This window comes from Heliconius melpomene, chromosome 6 (assembly GCF_056956725.1).
Source record: "Heliconius melpomene rosina isolate 202511_hmr_F chromosome 6, ASM5695672v1, whole genome shotgun sequence".
NCBI lineage: Eukaryota > Metazoa > Arthropoda > Insecta > Lepidoptera > Nymphalidae > Heliconius > Heliconius melpomene.
The window spans coordinates 9570700-9589319 of NC_140394.1; the positions used below are offsets into that span (position 1 = coordinate 9570700).

Consider the following 18620-nt stretch of genomic DNA (forward strand, 5'->3'; position numbering starts at 1 on the left):
AAAACAAAGAAGACAGGAATCATCACAAGAAGCAAAGTAAGTCCACAGGATAGATTTACTTGATGCAATAACCATTACATACTACCAAGATTCTGTCACAAAAAGTAAATAATTTAGTATAAAGTTAAATATTTTCTCATATAAATAAGAATATGAACTTTAAGAGGAGTGCCTATACATATCCACACATACTGGTAGGTACATAAAATATTTGAATAATAAATAGACACGACGTCGACCATTGGCAGGTGACAAACGACTTTTCGTGTTTGTGAACTCAGAACAATGTCTCAAATGGCATGTGGATTAAGGAATTTTAACGTAAACTTCTATATAATATATTATGTATATAGAAAGAGAAATTGTCTGTTTATAGATAAACTAGAAACCGCGGTTTTGCTCGCGTAAGCTATCATCTAAAACGAGGTATAATGGTTATTTCATAATGTTTTGAAATCACATTACAAATCTTAATATTATTATCATTATTTTAACGTAGAGGCCAGACGTGGCGTGAGTGGCGTAACTCAACGCCGTGCTTTGCCTCGACACTAAAGCGACGAATCGAATGAATCGAACCCACAACCTGTCGCCTTTACAGTCAGTCGCACGCTTGTACGACGCCACGACTGACCTCAAGTAATTTAAGATTATTAAAAAGAATTCAAATACAAAAAAGTAATCAACTTAGATTAAAAAAGAACATACAAAACTCTCGAGTACCTTACAAAGAAAACGTTTTCATTTGCTATAGAAATATAAAGGAAAGGAGTAAAATACGTAAGCATAATAAAAAGAGGCAATTTCTAGGCGGAAACGGGAAAAGATGCTTGAAGAAACTGTAGAGCTGCTGTGAAACATAGCAATTTAATAAAAAAAAAATTGTGAAAATTAGATGAAGAACACTAACTGTGGTCGTGCGTTCGAATCCTGCTTGATCAATACATTAAGTATATATTGCAAAAACATTCTTTAGCTTTTTGCCTATATCGGGATATAGGCAAAAGGAATATAGTGTTAAAACACTCCGTTCATCACATTCCGTGAAATATTTGAGATATACGTACGTGAAAAACATATTCTCAACTGAGAATTCCTACAAAATGTACTTAATAAAATAAAATATATTTATATAGTTAGAATATGATAATTTCCAAGAGTATCTTAATATAGTTGTACCTTTATGCAAATATGTTGTACCTTTAGAGCCTTAAACAAAATGGCTCTACGTAACAACTCCAAAGGGACACCCGAAGGTTACGATATACCTACGAATTTACCTTATTTATAAAAATCTAAGAGCTTTTCAAATATACGTACATAACTGTACGTAAAAGAGTAAGGAACGATTATTCTCGATTCGATTCCCGTTTAGGGAATATTTAAAAAGAGACAATTCTCTTCAAACAAAGTGCTTCTACAATTATTATAACATTGCCTTACTTATATGCTAAGCAATAAGTTCGAAAGAATCATTAAAAAAGAATAATTAAAATATTCATTCATTTATACATCAATACAAAGCAATTAAACTTATACATATCAATTATATAATTATAGAAATAAGCTTTCAAGGCATAGTTATTCTAATATTCCAGTTATTCTGTTCCTATAGTTTGTATTGGAAACAAACTAAACAAAGATAAAATCTAAAACTTGTGCTTTTATTCATATTAGAATAGAGGTAGCATTAGATGAAGCGATAGCGTCGTCACTCTATATAAATGACCTATTAGAAATTATTGACGTCCCTAATTCCTCATATCATCATATACCTAATCCATTTTAAATGATATTATTCAGCTTCACTTCGTTCTCCACTTGGAGAATTTTATGGTACTCCGTTTCCATTAAGACGTTTCCGTTCTCCACTTTTCGCCGAATTCAGAGACATTGCTTGTTGAGCTTGAGTGGTTCAAACCGCGGTTTGTCTCTTTACGAAAGCAAAAAAATGAAAATATTAAATATTTCATACTCATTTTTAATTATTATAATATTTTCGTGAATGGAAAATGGAACTTATAATTAGCATGCATACTATCAGCTGTCACCACAAAACGTTCTCTTACTAAAACAACAATAACTTCCAAATCCTACCTTCAAAAAAAACAAAAAAAACAAAAAACACATACATCTATTTGACAAAGCGATTTTAATCAACACCATTTTACACATCGATCTTATAAACACGTATAGTATCTGTCGTACATTTTTATTACTTCCGTACATAGCGGTAAGGTCTTTCATAGTAGAATTAGGCTCGTATAGACCCTATGGCCCTAGCCTAGGGTTGCCACGTCGCCAAACCTAATCGGACAGACCAGCCAGTTTGGCTGGACATTTGAGTAGAAAGGCAATGATATAGTGTCCGTATATCATTAAGGATTTTCACATCAGTATTAAGGAGGTACGATTAAAAAATTGTATGTAACATCAAGCTTTTCTGATTATTATCACAAATCTTGTTAATTTCTAATGAAATAATAAATAAAATCGAATGCCAAGTCAGTCTTAAGTAGGAACTTTATTACTAATCAACCAAATAGACATCAAGTCAAAATTAAATCCTACACTTAAACATTTATCAACATTTTAAAATTCTTCTTACTAGAGGCCAGTCAGGCAGAGGCAAGGAAACAAAGTGTGACTGTAAGCGCGACTTTATATTTAAATTTCTTCCCTCTGGTGTCAACACGCAACTCCAAAATTTGGGAAAGTGACGAACGGAGTGTCTTAACACTAGATTCTCTATTCTACTCTTACAAGTCTACTACTCTCAAAAGCCGGATATGTTTTATTATGGCCGACATGCAGTCAAAAAGCCTTTTTATGTCCGGCTTTATCCAGACGCGTGGCGACACTACACTAGCCTATAGGGCCACGCGTGCCGACGTACAGGCGCCAAACTGAAATTTTTATACTTTGCTTTAAACGTTGATTGATTGGTAGGGTAATGGTAGACGGTCTTTGTACGAAGGGGCAGTGAAGTTTGAAAATTTAATTATTTATACAAGCGCTAGGGTTTATTAGGCTCAGTGGTTCATTCGTCTATGGTACCTAGTTCGAATAGAAACGGTACATAGGCAAAGATCATCATGTAAATATATTTGCATATATAAAACAAAAACCTTTCTATTACTGTGTGATTGACAGAAAAAGCCCAAACGAATTTACCGGATTTGAAGAGTTGGAATTTAGCATGTAGGTAGGCTAGGAAGTATAGGAAATTCCTGATTTCCTATAGAAATTATAAATGATATAATTAAATTTCCTAAAGTGAACGCAAGCAACGTTGTGGACGACGGCTAGTAAGCCATAAAACAAGACGACTGTGTCACAGTTCAATAACGATTTTCAATTACACTGTGTTCATTATTTAGAAATCGATTCTTCATATAGAAATCATATTCTATACTAGCGGACGCGCGCAGCTTCGCTTACGTATTTAGGGGTGAATTCTAATAAACCATGAAACATGTGTTCAATTAAATACTTTTAATAGTCTGAATTTCAAATTTTATAAAAATTGGCCCCGATTTAAAAAAAAATCTATACATACTTTCAACCACTTATTTGCACCCTAAGGGGAAGAATTCTAGAAAACCATGAAACTTGTGTTCAATTAAATACTTTTAAGAGTCTGAATTTCAAATTTTATAAGAATCAGTGCCGATTTAATTTTTTTTCCATACAAACTTTCAACCCCTATTTCACCCCTTTAGGGTTAAAATTTTTCAAAATCCCTTCTTAGTGGATGTCCAGATTACAAAAGTAAACATCTGTCCAAATTTCATGTTTCTACGCACAGCGGTTACGGCTGTGCGTGCGTCTTACCTCAGTCAGTGAGGACAAGTCCTTTTATATATATAGATTACTAGCGGACGCGCGCAGCTTCGCTTACGTATTTAGGGGAGAATTCTAATAAACCATATAACATGTGTTCAATGAAATATTTTTAGGAGTCTATCTAAATTTCAAATTTTATAAAAATCGGTGGCGTTTTAAAGATTTTTCCAAACAAACTTTCAACCCCTTATTTGCACCCTTAGGGGGTGAATTCTAGAAAACCATGACACACATGTTCAGTTAAATATTTTTAAGAGTCTAAATTTCAAATTTTATAAGAATCGATGGCGATTTAAGAATTTTTCCATACAAACTTTCAACCCCTTATTTGGACCCTTATGGAAAAAATTCCAGAAAACCATGAAACACGTGTTCAATTAAATACTTTTAAGAGTCTGAATTTCAAATTTTATAAGAATCGGTGCCGATTTAATTTTTTTTCCATACAAACTTTCAACCCCTATCTCACCCCTTTACGGTTAAAATTTTACAAAATCCCTTCTTAGTGGATGTCCAGATTACGAAAGTAAACATCTGTCCAAATTTCGCCTTTCTACCATTAGCGGTTACGGCTGTGCGTGCGTCTTACCTCAGTCAGTGAGGACAAGTCCTTTTATATATATAGATATGACTAGAGTAAATAAATGTGCTTATTTTATTTCTTAACAAAGACATTTTCTCAAGACCTAACGAAGATTATTGTACTGATTTTATATTTCTTCAAGAAAATATTGATATTCACTATTTATTTATATTATTGCATAAAAGTTTAATTTTTAAGGCTTTCGTGGCGCGGTTAGACAACATTAACATGGGTGTTATTATTTTAAAATTACTTCATTTTTCTTTTTCTATAGATAAGACGCGGCGTTGAGTTTCGCCGCTCAACACGAATGAATTAGAAAATTAGGCAAAAAATGGGGAAAGAACAGTCTAAGCACTACGTTCTTCTGCCTTTTCTGGTATGCAGGAAAAAGAGTGAAGATGAAAATTTACTTCTATAAGTATACTCTAATATGTTTTTCTGAATATTCTAATTTTATTAAACTTTGTGTATGTCCATACACAATATCTATTTTCATACAAGAAAATGGACAACAAAGACTATACATATAAAAAAAACCCTGTATATAGTTTAGATAGTCCATCCAAGGCATGTTGCATAGTCCACCTATAAATATAGACTATAGACTATATTACATTAAATTAATAATTTATTAACTTCCATTTTACCACGGGTTCAAAGACAGGTAAAGCCAGTAGGTATCTATTATACTCGTATACAACGTTATTAATGAATTAAATATTCTTTGTGATGTCGCGTCATTAGTCGGGGGCCGAGGGCGAAGGAACTTTGATATTTCAAAGTACAAATTAGCTATCGACCTGTAGAGGGAATATCTAACGTTATTAATATAACAGTATAATATAATGTAATATATTTTTACATTTATATTGAACTTTTACGTATTCTTTCTTATAAAATATTTCCTTGAAAATTCAGAAAATAAAAGATTGAAACACATTAAGGTCGCTTTGGGAAAGCGTGATAGTTGTGAGTTCGATTCCCAGTCGAGAGAATAGTTCTTCTGTGTTTCTATGCTTCATGTTGAACTTAGGTTCAAAATGACTCAAAAATGAGGTTTTTCTACCAATAATTTCAAACAATAACATAAAAATATATAAAATATATATATTAACAAAGACAAGAAGTATTTCAAGTAAGTAGGTACCATTGATAAATGGAAATTGCGCACAAAAGACATCCAATGAAAAGATATCACTACAGTACAGTGTTTATATTCAATATTTCTTTGGAATTAAATGATTCAAGCATTTCGTTACAGTTTTTCTTCAAATTATCGATAAAAATATGAACGAAAGAAGTTTTCGCTAGAAGTGGGTCGCAATTACCGGTGGAAGACACAATAGGGCCAGGACGAGCTGATGAAAGGAAACCAAGTCTATAGACTTAGGTTTACGAACTGCCCTATTTTTATTTTGTTTTTATAATTTAGCCTAGATACCCTGTATTTTTTATTATTTATGCGAGATATTCAAAGTTTGTATTTTTCTTTAATAAGCGACCTTAAGAAAACTAAATCGTTTTCATTCTTATTAAAAGTCAAAAGTTATGTTATCATTAATTTATTTATATTATTCCATTTCATTTCTCCTTGAAAGTTCTAAAATTTAGAGGCGTTGGGTTCAGACAAATTATAAGCAGAATTTTTACCTATTATTTACTTGTAAAACTTCTTTAAAAAGCAAACCAAAAGAATATACCCATATAAGGAATACTAAATATATTTATAGTTAGTATTATTTAATAATTTTGTTAGACGGTGAAACCCAAGAGATTCAGTTTTCCACTTTCCGTCTGAAATCTAGACAATATTTAGATACTGAGTGGTTTTACTAGCGCGAGTTAATAAAAATAACTCATTACCCCAAATGTAGATCGAAACGATCACCATTATGTTTAAAATTAGGCGATGTGTGGGAAACGGAACATATCAACATTAGGTTCCCCCTGCCTTTCCTTGCCTGTTTTATGCGGGATAAAGCGTGAAACTAAAAACAAAATAGAAAATAACAGAGCATTTCACTTTAAATCAAAACACAATCAACATTCTAGCATCAGAGCAAACATTCTTTTCCAGAATTTTAATTACATATACAACATTCGCATCCCCTTTGTTTTCTGCAAAATTTCGTTACAAAAATACGAAACAAAATTCACATGTTTGAACTAAATACATGTTTTTGTTTTTAAAACTCACGTAACTAATTTAGCTACAGTTACTAGGTAAAAAATATTTTATACGCAAAGTATGAGAAAAATTTATAATGTATGTAAAAATTATGCAACATCATCATAAATATTATGATATATTTTTTAAAGAGAAATAAAAATATACATTAGGTACTTTTCTTCTCTCTTCTTGGGGCCAGTTGTGGAGTTGGGGCACAAGCGTGGGGCACCACCACCGGTGGTGGATTCGGCCCCCCTCCAGCAAATGTTATATTTAATATTTTCATTTATTCCCTCTGGTTACGAGGCAAAGCGCGGCGTTGAATTCCGCCATTCAAAATCCAATGCCTTCAGAATTCGGTCAAAAGTGGGAAATGAAAGCGTCTTAAAGGGAACAGAGTGTCTTAACATAAGGCTTGCCAGTTTCCCGCTGCTATATGCGGGATAGAGCGTGAAACTGGAAAAAAAAGCAAGAAAAGAAGCATAAGAGTGTTATCGTTTCAAAGTAAAGTTTAACAGTTTGCGGACAGAAGTGGGTCGCAATTACCGGCGTGAAGGCAGCGGGCAGGACTCGGGATGAAAGAGGCCTCGGGCATACGTACGTGCTCCATATAACGTCTTTAGGAGTATAAAGTGAGACATACAATTTTAAAATGCTTGGATGGACATTTCAATTTATCTAAGTGTGTTTTTTGTAGAATATTTTATATACACAGGTAAAGATAGAAAGTTAATCTTTCTTTCAAGAATAAACTTGTTGCTGTTACGTGATTTAATTTTTCTCATAAAATATCCGTACATTCTACAACTAATGTATCCTTTATATGCATGGCAGAGGGATCTTGGAGTTTAAACTAAGGTAAATGGATGATCTCCACTTCCTGCCCAACGTCACAACATAATATTTTGTTGCCAGGGTAAAGAAACGAAAATAATCTATTACCCCAAGAGATGTCCCGCCCCTAACACGGCACGATTTCTAAAATATCAACAGTTCAAACAGCTATCGAATCCACGACCAGTTCCAACACGGTCTAAAACTTAAAAACTGCCACCATTATATCAATAAAATATACTATAACATTCAAATTAAAACGACTCCAGTATAGCGCAGCTGTTCTCTCTATATATATACAACCCTATCGCAGTGACGTCACAATATTACTGCCCAGGGGGTATACGCTCGATTTGCAGGGCTAATACTTAAATATTACGTAATTCTGTGTATATTGCTTTGTTAATTGGTGCCTTGGTTGTGCAATTAGGAGTTAATTGATACGCGGTGGTAGTCGATTCAAAACTATATTAATTATTAATTATTAACTATATACTATTTCTTAAATAGTGGTACAACAATATTTAAGGGTGTTTTTCATATTATTAAACTGAACAGTTTGTTTGGCTGAACGTGCTAATCTCAGGAACTATTAGTTCAAATTGAAAAACTGTTTTCATATTGTACAATTAATTATACGAGAGAGAGCTACACCTAATCTATATTAAAATTTACACCAAGTTAATCGTTTCTATCAGTATAATTCAAATTTAGGGAACATAGTGTTAAAACACTCCGTTCCATACTTTCTGCCGAATTAATTATTTCCATTCGACCACACAAGCGTAGCCACATGCAAATACAGTCAAAATATAAAATCTAATACAAAATAAAACATATTTCAAAAACGATTTCACATTTTATTATGTTAAACAGTAACTGACAATCGATATACAATTTGCTAACCCTCAGCCCGAGATTTCAATCTCTTTGAGGCGAATTTCACTGTCGGACGAGATTCATCACAAAATATATTATCATATATCTGGAAAAATGTGGAAAAATAAAGCTGTGGAAACCTTTTTATATTTTCTTAACATAAAGCTTTCATGAGGCGACAGTGCCGCAGTCGCGTAGAAAACGCATTGGTTGTGGGTTCCATCACTACTCGGGAGCAAGAATATAGACGAAGTGCGACGTTAAATTCCGCCATACTACACGCAGTGTCTCCAAAATTTTGCTAAAAGTGGAGAAAGAAGTCTTCGCGGAATTCATCGTTGCGCTTTGTCTCCCTACCAGAACGGAGAAATGAAACTATTAATTATTTCATTCTCCGAGTGGGAATCCAACCTACAATCGTCGCGCTTGATCCCTTGCACCATGACATTTTCATTTTTTTATTTTGTAAATATTAAATATCTATATACTTACTTCCAAAGATCTTTCCATACAAAACTATTAACCAATAATCAATATTGTATCGCTAACTCGGCTTTTCAATGTAAACATTTGTGAAGGCGAACTCACCAATTACGAATGTCAATAAGTTTAAATAGCCTAAAGCTGATAGTTAAATCGAAGTGCCGTTCCAGTTAAAATTTAACTTTAGTTTATTTATTCAATAGGGCTTTTTTAAAAGTTTTCAGAAAATATTGAATTATTTGTAAATTACCATATCTATACTTTTGAATGTTATTGGGCATTTAAATAATATAATAGAACCCAAAAAAACTGATTTAATTGCAGTTTTCACTATTGTATTTTGGCTTTTCAGCTTTCAGCTTTCTTTTACATTTATTTCAATCGATTTATAAATAAATAAAAAAAATATACCATTTTAAAGAATGTTTTTGGACAAAATTGCTATAAATAACTGTTCTATTAACAGAACTGGGCAAGGTTCATATATTTTCAAAACCTAAACCTCACACAACACTGCAACCAAGAGAAGGATTACCAATCAATTAAGATGTTAGAACTGGTCGGTCTGATTGTTTTAGTCTGGATCAACAACGCTTTCAACGGTATTGGGCTTTGGAACAAAGGAAAACTTTGATCGTTTTGTTTGAACTAACAAATTACTTAAGTGGAATAATCGTTGAAAGTTCCAATCATTTAAAATCTAGAATTAATATTAGTGAGAGGATTTTATTATAATAATCTATTGCAAGACATAAACTAGGAAAAGGAGAAAATATTCCTGTAAGTTTACTATAGACGATACTAACGTAACTAAAACCTACAAAACGATTCTTTATACAATATCTGATACTTAATATTTTTACTGCCACAAATATCGAATCTAATACTTTCGTCATGTTACTCCATTTATTGCAACCACTAAACCACAAGTCGCAAAATACGAAGCAAAACCAAACTAAACTAATTTTCTTTATAAAATATAAACGTCAGATGGCTGAGGGTTTTTCACCCCGAGTGTGTGGTCCTGTTGCCAGGTCAAAGAAGTCGAGATACCTATCATATACTTTATATATGTATGTCTCTTAGAGATATTTTCTTATTGAAGGAATTATTTTACGAAATTGTTATCTTTGTAACATGTATTTTTTGAATAGAATATGCTTCAATATTTAATATCTTTATAAATTTTATAGTAGAAATTATATCTATTTTCTAAACTATTTTCATTCCTCCGCTCTATTGGAAAAGCGCGGCGTTGGGCCCCGTCACTCCCCTCGCAATGTTTATAAAGTAGGGCGGAAAGTGGGGAAAGGAGAGTCTTGGCACTGAATGCCCTCTGTCTATCCTGCTATGCGGGAAAAAGCGTGAAGCTGCTTGCTTATTATTTCTCTTTACATTAATAAACAATAATGACATGAAAATCATATAATTTACCTGACATTAAAATGTTGCCACATATTGAATATTTTAGGACGTAAATCACAATTTTACTATGCTTTTAGCATTATGTTTAAATTTTGGGCATAAATATGCAATATTAAGTTAAGTGGTAAATATAAATTTATTATGGGTTTACAAATGAGGGAAAGATTATTTATACTTACATAAGTTATTTCTATTTCCAATTATAATAAGACTTTTCAAGTAGAAAGCGGAGTGTACTGTCACTAGATTCTTTCTACCTACCCTGATATACGGGAATAGGCGAAAAACAAGGATAAAGGGCACCCCACATGCCATAGGTGCAAAGTGGTGCAAAGTCAAGAACAAAGAAATATATTTTTTTCAGCTTTACGCTGTATTCCGCGTGTAGCAGGGTCGAGTCTAGAGTTAAGACACTCAGCTCGCTACCTGTCCAACGGATTCTGGACGCATTGAGTGATGAGTGGCGCAACTCAACGCCGCGTTTTGCATCGACTGATATTTATATAGCTTACTTGTTTAGTAGACAAAATTACATTTTAGGGAAATATTAAACGTACAAACATACATATATAAATAGTTTTACAGGACATGAGTACAGTAAATGGTATTTAGGTTACGCTAACGCGGACATCCTATTCTATTGTAATTCGTCACTTGTCTACACCTACAGTACTGTGTGAACTCTAATTATATGACTAATTTTGTAAAAAAAAAAATTTAGGAATAAACTGAAATGAACGAATATAAACAAATATACTATCTTTGTTTAGTGTGCGATTAATATAAAAAGAAAATGTTAATATTCTTAAATTATAAATAAATAATTGAGACCGATCTGACTGTAAATACATATTATATTAATTTCTTCATTCGGCGTTGAGTTACGCAGAATATAATGATACAGTTTGATCAAACACCCGAATATCTAAATAAGATTCTAACATTTCTAACTATTCTATCGTTATATTTATATCCTATATAATACGTTTGTATAGTATGTAAAACTAATCAAATCTAAAACGAAGACTGGAATAAGATATAGATAAAGGTATTTCTTACTTGTAAGATTACAAGAAAGTAAAAAGAAAATAAGACAATATTAACCATTCTAAAAAACAATAAAATAAATTATACGTAATTTGTTTAATTTAAACTTTTCTAACAAATTAAAAGTTAAATTGGCTTTATTTAAAGTTTTTTATATATTTTTGTTTCCCACAGTAATGAATCTAGTATGCAGACTTGACTGATACTTGTTTTGTGTTTGTGTTGAGCTGTGGAACTCAACGCCGTTGTACGTCTTAACAAACGTATGCTAACCTATTTTTCCTATATATTTACTATTTATGGTTCGGTTTAACTGATTGTAATGGCTAGTGACGTTTTTTCGACCCACATGTCGAGATAACACTTCGAAAGCTGTGAACGAGTTGATACAGTTTTTTTTTTGTTGTTATACCAATAAAAAGTCAGTCACTGCGAAAATCAGTCATACAAATCTTTTTTAATTTTATCCATACCTATATTATAAATTCGAAAGTAACGCTGTCCGTCTGTCTGTCTGTCTTTTACGCAATCAGGGCCAAACCGCTAATTTAATTGTGATAAAATACTCATATAGAGATACTTGAGGGTCTCGGGATGAACATAGGATACTTTTTTTTCTCATGTTTGTAATATTTTCGATATATACCAATATATTAAAATACTTATTAATTTGAAATGCAATTTATTCCGCCATATTAATAACAACCGTCGTTGCTAAGCAACGATTTGCAAAGTTTGTTGTTAGAAAACGTCACCCAAAATGAGCTTGGTTAACGCATCTCTCTATTGAAAACTGAAAATAATTTCATAAGTATATTTATAAGATATTCGTATAGTTCAAGCGGGCGTAGCCGCGTTCGGGTCCACTAGTATATAATAATTCGTGTTCTTTTCATAGCGAACAAAAATAGAGAAAATTACTGACTATGTTCCTATTGAAACACTTCCATATACCACTTTTCGCCAAATTCTAAGGAATCGCGCGTTAACGATACTCAACGCACACAGGCGCTTTGCCTCGTCCATTTACCATTTCCTTACCAGAATGAGGAAATGGAAATGTTAATAGCAAATTAAGCGAAAGCCTTCCTTCCTTATTAAAAGAATACCAACCACATATCGATATTAAAAATTACATCGAAATAGCATCATTGAATATGAACTCATACATACGTATACAAATACATACATTTACTCAGAGAACACTATCACTATATATAAATCTATTCAAGGCTGTTAACCTTTAAAGTTCAGTACGATCATAAAATGCTTCATCAACTTTAAGTGTCAAGTGTACTTTAAAGTTGCCCATTTTGATGCAATAATTGTCATTTTCTAGTTTCAAATTCTGGACCACTTGTCGTTACAGTGAGAAATTATTTATTTACTTAGTTGCTTGTGAGAAACGCAAACTTTTCTTACTCGAAAGTTAAGAGAAGATATGTCTATATATTATGTATATTAACATTTAGAAACTTACCCAACTTTGAATATTCTCAATAATGTGTTTTTCAAAAGTTATGATTAAACTTTAAAATTACTTTCAAAATTTTATAAATTTTAATATTTTACACATAAAAATACATCTTATATACAAATAGTTTATAATGTTATTTTAAATTTAGATTTTTGTTATTTTTATCCAAATTGGTGGAAGATGAGACATAACCAGCTTGATGATTTTTACTTTTTTTTTAGATTAGAGATATTGTGTGTTGAGTGGCAGAACTCAACACCGCCCTTAGTGTAGCCAAAGCGAAATACGAATAATTAATTACCCTAGGGAGGATCAAATTCATCGCATTCAGGCACGTCACAACTAAGCCACGATAGCGTATAAGATAATGGAGTGACCTAATAGAATAATACAAACTCCATCTGCTATGTAAATGGAGTTTCCTATATATATACATATACTTACATAGCAATCATTATGATAGCCCATAACCTAATATGGCTAAAATCAATATTAACCATTGAATTTTCACAAGCTATAAAACCCCGGTGTTAAATTCCCACTCGAGGAAATGTAATATTTAATATTTTCTTCTCCTTGCAAACGCGGCGTTGAGTTTCACCACCTAATACGCAATACCTCCAGAATTTAGCGGAAAGTGGGGAACGAGACTGTCTTAATAGGAACAGAATGTCTGTACACTGTTACTTTTGTTACTTTTGTTAACCTGTAACCTGGGAACATGACATATGTGTGGCGTAAAGCTAAAAAAAATAAATCCCTGTCATGTGTAACCTATAGATACATTCTTTGCTGTCTGATACAATAGTTGTGTGTGTGATGCCCACTGGGGAGAATGATGAAATCTAAATATATGGCACGGCGTTAACTTCCGCCATTCAAATTTAATTATCTTTAAAAGTGATAAAACAGAATGTATTAACACTAGGATCTCTCTATCTATACAGTTACATGCAAAAGCATGAAACCTAAAAGCACAAAAAAAAACAAGAAAATATACAATAATATTCGTTATTTTCGTTCTAAAATCATAAAAAACATAAGTCATAAAAAGACAACTGATGATGAACGTAGATTGTGGACACATGAAATGTGAGTTCACTCTGTGGCATAAATAAAGTGTAGGCCGTTAAAACTCAACACTCCCCTTTACAGCGCGAATCGATAGGAGCATCCTTGTGCGTTTCCATTGTAACTAACGTGACGCTTGTGAAAAAAAAATTAAAAATGAAATTACAAATGTATACAATAAAACTCGTGAAATAGTTCACTCAACAAACGAGGCTTTAAGAAACAAATTACATTAAACAAATCTAGAACGAATCACTAATGAATCAGTTATTTAGATATACCTACACTTTTGTTACTACAAACAAGCAGATGGAAAGAAACAAAACACCTATAATTATTAAGGCACCTTAAATAATGGAGAGTCAACACGTGATTCCCACTGCTTACCCAGTTTATGCGGGATACAGCGTGAAGCTAAATTGAAAATATTTTTACAAAACATTAAGTTATATACTATTCACTTAAAATCGTATAAAAACACTTTTCATTATAAAGATTTTCTCAATAAACTCGTATCGTGTGAAACATTGGAAAACCACATCCAATAGTAGGTCACTTGAGCTTAGTAGATGTTCTTAGTAAATGTTTAAGCTAAGACGAGAACCATTAAGTTACACAAACACGACACTTTCGGATATTCTATATTATTCAATATTTATTTATTGTCTATATTATGTTATATTTTGTTACTATTTAACGCTAAAAAGATATAAAAGATATGATAAGAAAATAATTTGTAACCAAGTAGTTTCTTTAAATTACCACGTGAAACAACTTCAACTTTTTAGTAAATCCTGTTTTAAAAACATATAGTTTTAAAAAAACTAAAATACACGCTTTTTTACCCCAAGTGACGCTATAGAATGAGTTAGGAACTATAAATTATCAGCCTAAACTCGAATGGCTTACTAGTAAGCTCTGAAGAGTTCCAGCTACATCATCACACCATGTCGTTGGTACCATAATCTTGTATCAACTGAACTATGTGATATCTGCCAAGTTTCATGAGGTTAAAATTATTACAAGTGATTCAAATTCAGATTCTTAGAAAAAAAACCTGTAGATATGCAATTTATGAATGAAAATGGTATCTCAAGATCGATGTCAGATTTGAAAGTGAATGATAAATAATATAGTTAGCTTAGTTATAGCTTATAGCTGGATCTAATAAAAGCGTGTTAAAAACTAATATTCTTGTTTGTAAATAATAATAAATCACACTGGAAATAGCAACATACTGTACATTTTCCACACGAGTTACTTCATTAGTCAAAGCCCAAAGGCAAAGGAAAATCCATCAACAGCCACGTGTGACGTCGACAGGCGCATTATAGTCGTGAGTGTAGCTTTAGAGGTAGAATAGAGAAGTTTCGCTTATTTCGCTTAAGCTTGTAGGGAGAGAGAGTTTAAAAAAATATAGAACTCTTTTGAGCACAATGGAAGAGTTCTACCAACATTATAGTTTTGCTTCAAATATGTAATATAGTTTTAGTCATAACTATTTTAATAATATAAATATTGTTTAAAAATAATGATTATTGTTAATTTAACTGTGAAATCATATATATATAATATAAACCCTTATGGCACTGCTAAGAACAAATTGTTACATTTACTTTTACTATAGATACACATGTCACGTGATTGGTTCACAATCCTACTTAGATCCGTATTTATAAATCTCAAATATTTTAATTTATTAAAAATTATAAATGAAAACGGCGACTTAAGATCGATCCCAGACTTGAGAGCGATTTATAAATATGTGCCAAAATAAAATAAATAATAAAATCAAGTTTTTGACTAACTAAGACTAAAGTAAAAACTCGATTTTCTCTGCAAAAAGAAAAATATCTATAGATACTTATTAAGAAGCACAATCTAATAATACATCATTCAGTTTGATTGCTCACTGACCTGCATCTCGGGCGGGCCGCCCTCGTCCCTGATAAGTAGAAGGTAGCTGTGCCCGTCGATTATCACCTCCTTCTTGAAACGACCACCTAAAAATATCATTTTATTTATAATTCATCAGAATAATACACGCGGCGTTTAGTTCCGCCACTCAACCTTGAACGCGAAAAAAAAGTTTAAGCAATATTGTCTATTAATATTTTTTAAAAAGCAGCTTCATGGTGTAAAAAAATTAAATAATGCTTAAGTAGCAGAGTCATCAGTTTTCTGATTAATTACTATTTATTATATCATGGCATAGTACTACTTCGCCGTGATTTTCGAAGAAAGGATAAACATACATTAATAAAGAAAATAGTACAATTATATACATAATATAGTACAATTTCTTTACTTCCTGTGATATATTAATTCTGGACCTAATATCGTATCGCACATGTCCTTTCACGAAAAGTTGAGATTTACAAGTTTTGAAAACATTGTGACAAAAATTCAACTACGTAAGCGCCATCTATTAAAGAAACGATAAAACATTATTTTCATAGCCCCGTCGTATTTTAGAAATGCCGCGCCAGTTGGCGCTAGTAGTTTCCAATTCTTGTGCAAGATGGCGCTGTTCCAACATAGAGTTTAAAATATATGGAATTAAGAATATATAGAAAAAAATAGATATTTATTTTTCATTACCATTTAATCCCGCTAATAGCAGGATAGGCAAAGATATCCTAATTCCTAATCTCCTAATAATGCTTGTTACGTGGCGGACCTCAACGCCGCATTTTATCATACTAGCTCGGAGAAATACAAAAAAAAAACATTTTCCCTAATGAAGAACAATAGCGTCAACTGAATTTGAAGAGACAAAACATAAACGACTGAAAAAAAACTCAAAAAGAAAAAAAACTTTTCTTACCTTCCGGACTTTCCTCCTGCATATACGCCCCAGTGAGGTACCTGTGCACTAGCGCCGACTTCCCACTGTCGGGTGACCCTAGCACACCTACGCGTAACTCTGTTACGCCTCGCGACGCTGTCCATTCTTGACTGTTTACGAATGAATCTGGAAAGAGAAAGAAAATTATGGTTTAATAATTTTGTTACACATTAAGTTTATTTTATTAGGAACTACCTATATACAGAGTTCAATTTTTTATTTTATAAAAAAATGGACAGTTATCTGGTTATTCTAATACAAGTCGCTTGTTTTATTTATCTCCACACTGCATCTCGTACATAGCAGGACAGGCAGAGGGAACCTGGGAACTTAGTGTCAAAAGACACCGTTTAAAACACTTCCGTTCAGTTCCCGAATTGTGGAAAAGTGTTAAATATTTCATTTCTTCGAGTAGGAAGCGAACCACTATTTGCCATATTTAAATTAGTTATCATAAAAATAGAATAGTATGCTATTAACTAAACTATTTCTCGTAATATCATCGTAGTCAGTAAATCTGTACTACCACTTGAAGAGAAAATAAAGAAATATAAGCTTTCTACTTTCCAACACAGCAAAAAGAGTCAACGCGTGTCGTCCATTACGCAATTACCTCACTGTCGATAGTTGCGGTTCATAGAAGACGTGATCTGTCCAAGAATGATGAACTACGCTACAATATGCATATATACCTTAAAAGATAAAAATACTGAAGATGGACACGCAAAATGAGTATGAGATATTTAAATAAACTTAAAAACTCTTTTTTTTAAACGTAACCAACTTTTTTAAAGTAACAACCCTTTTTTAAATGTATCTATTAAAGAACACCAAAAAAATCCAGACAATATTTCATAAACAATTTCAATATATTAAGAAACAACAACCTCCTTTCTGAGCGAATCGGTGAAAACTTTAGAATCATTGCGCAAACGCGTCTCTCATGCCCAGAACAAATCATCCATGACTTTGAATAGAACGTTTTCTACCAAGACGAATGAAAACGACTCGAACAATAGCCCGCCTAAGCGCTAGTACCGACAATTACTAGAAATTCTTAAAGTAATGTACAAAAAGCTTAACTTTTAAAATGATTTTTAGTATGCTATGAGTTATTTAATTGAAATCCATTAAGGATTTGCCAAATTTCTTAAGAAAAATTTTAACAACCATAGAAAGTAGGTTGCCAAGTTCAAAAATATACATAAAATTTTAAATCTCCTCAAAATTGGCTTAGCCATTTCCACGAAACAGACAGACAAAAAATTACACATATCTTAAAATTTTCTCCACCTATACTAAAAAAGAAAACACCTCCATAAAGGAAGAAAACGATAAAAAAAGACTTCAAAAACTTTTTGCGCGACAACCGGTCTTGTATAACCGTAGTCTACAATACCACATAACATAATGTAACATAATAAAAGGAGTGAACGCGGTCAAAACGGGTTTAGTAAATCAATAAGTAACTGGTTCCGTCAACACGGACGCGGGGCGTCTTCATCTGTCCAAGAGTTTAGACCAGACAGGATAACTTGGATTATTGCAAGATAAGTCCTTTGAAGCCGCCCTGATATATTGCCACAGCATGTGACGTGACGGTTGTAGGTTCGATTCACACTTGGGAGAACGAATTATTTAACATTTTTCTTTATTTGCTCTAGTAACAAGATAAAGCTTGGTGTTGAGTGACGTCAGTCAACCCGCAATATCTAAAAAAATTGACAGAAAGTGGGAAGTGATATTCCACCCGTGCCTCTTGCAAGCCGTCCAAACGCTTTGACCACCAAGTAAATGTTATGAACATATGGCTTAGTTCATAGAGCGGTTGGGACTATTTACAAGAGACGGGGTTTCGAATCCCGCTACGTATTTTTTTTAAATAATTTTTATTTGGACCCAAATTTCTTTGCCATTTTTTGCAGGCAACCTTGGTTTTATCTACTCAGCAGCA

The 18620-nt window shown here is 32.6% G+C and overlaps 1 protein-coding gene across 2 annotated transcripts in view; it reads right to left on the reverse strand.

Annotated features, from left to right (window-relative positions):
* Positions 1 to 18620, reverse strand: part of CenG1A (Centaurin gamma 1A) — a 241058-nt gene that overhangs the window by 17431 nt on the left and 205007 nt on the right. For both annotated transcript variants that reach the window (XM_085186350.1, XM_085186351.1), the window contains exons 2-3: positions 16646 to 16792; positions 15736 to 15821 (exon numbers count right to left, since the gene is read on the reverse strand). In XM_085186350.1, the coding sequence (XP_085042476.1) occupies positions 15736 to 15821; positions 16646 to 16792 (233 nt within the window). The remainder of the gene's footprint in view (positions 1 to 15735; positions 15822 to 16645; positions 16793 to 18620) is intronic.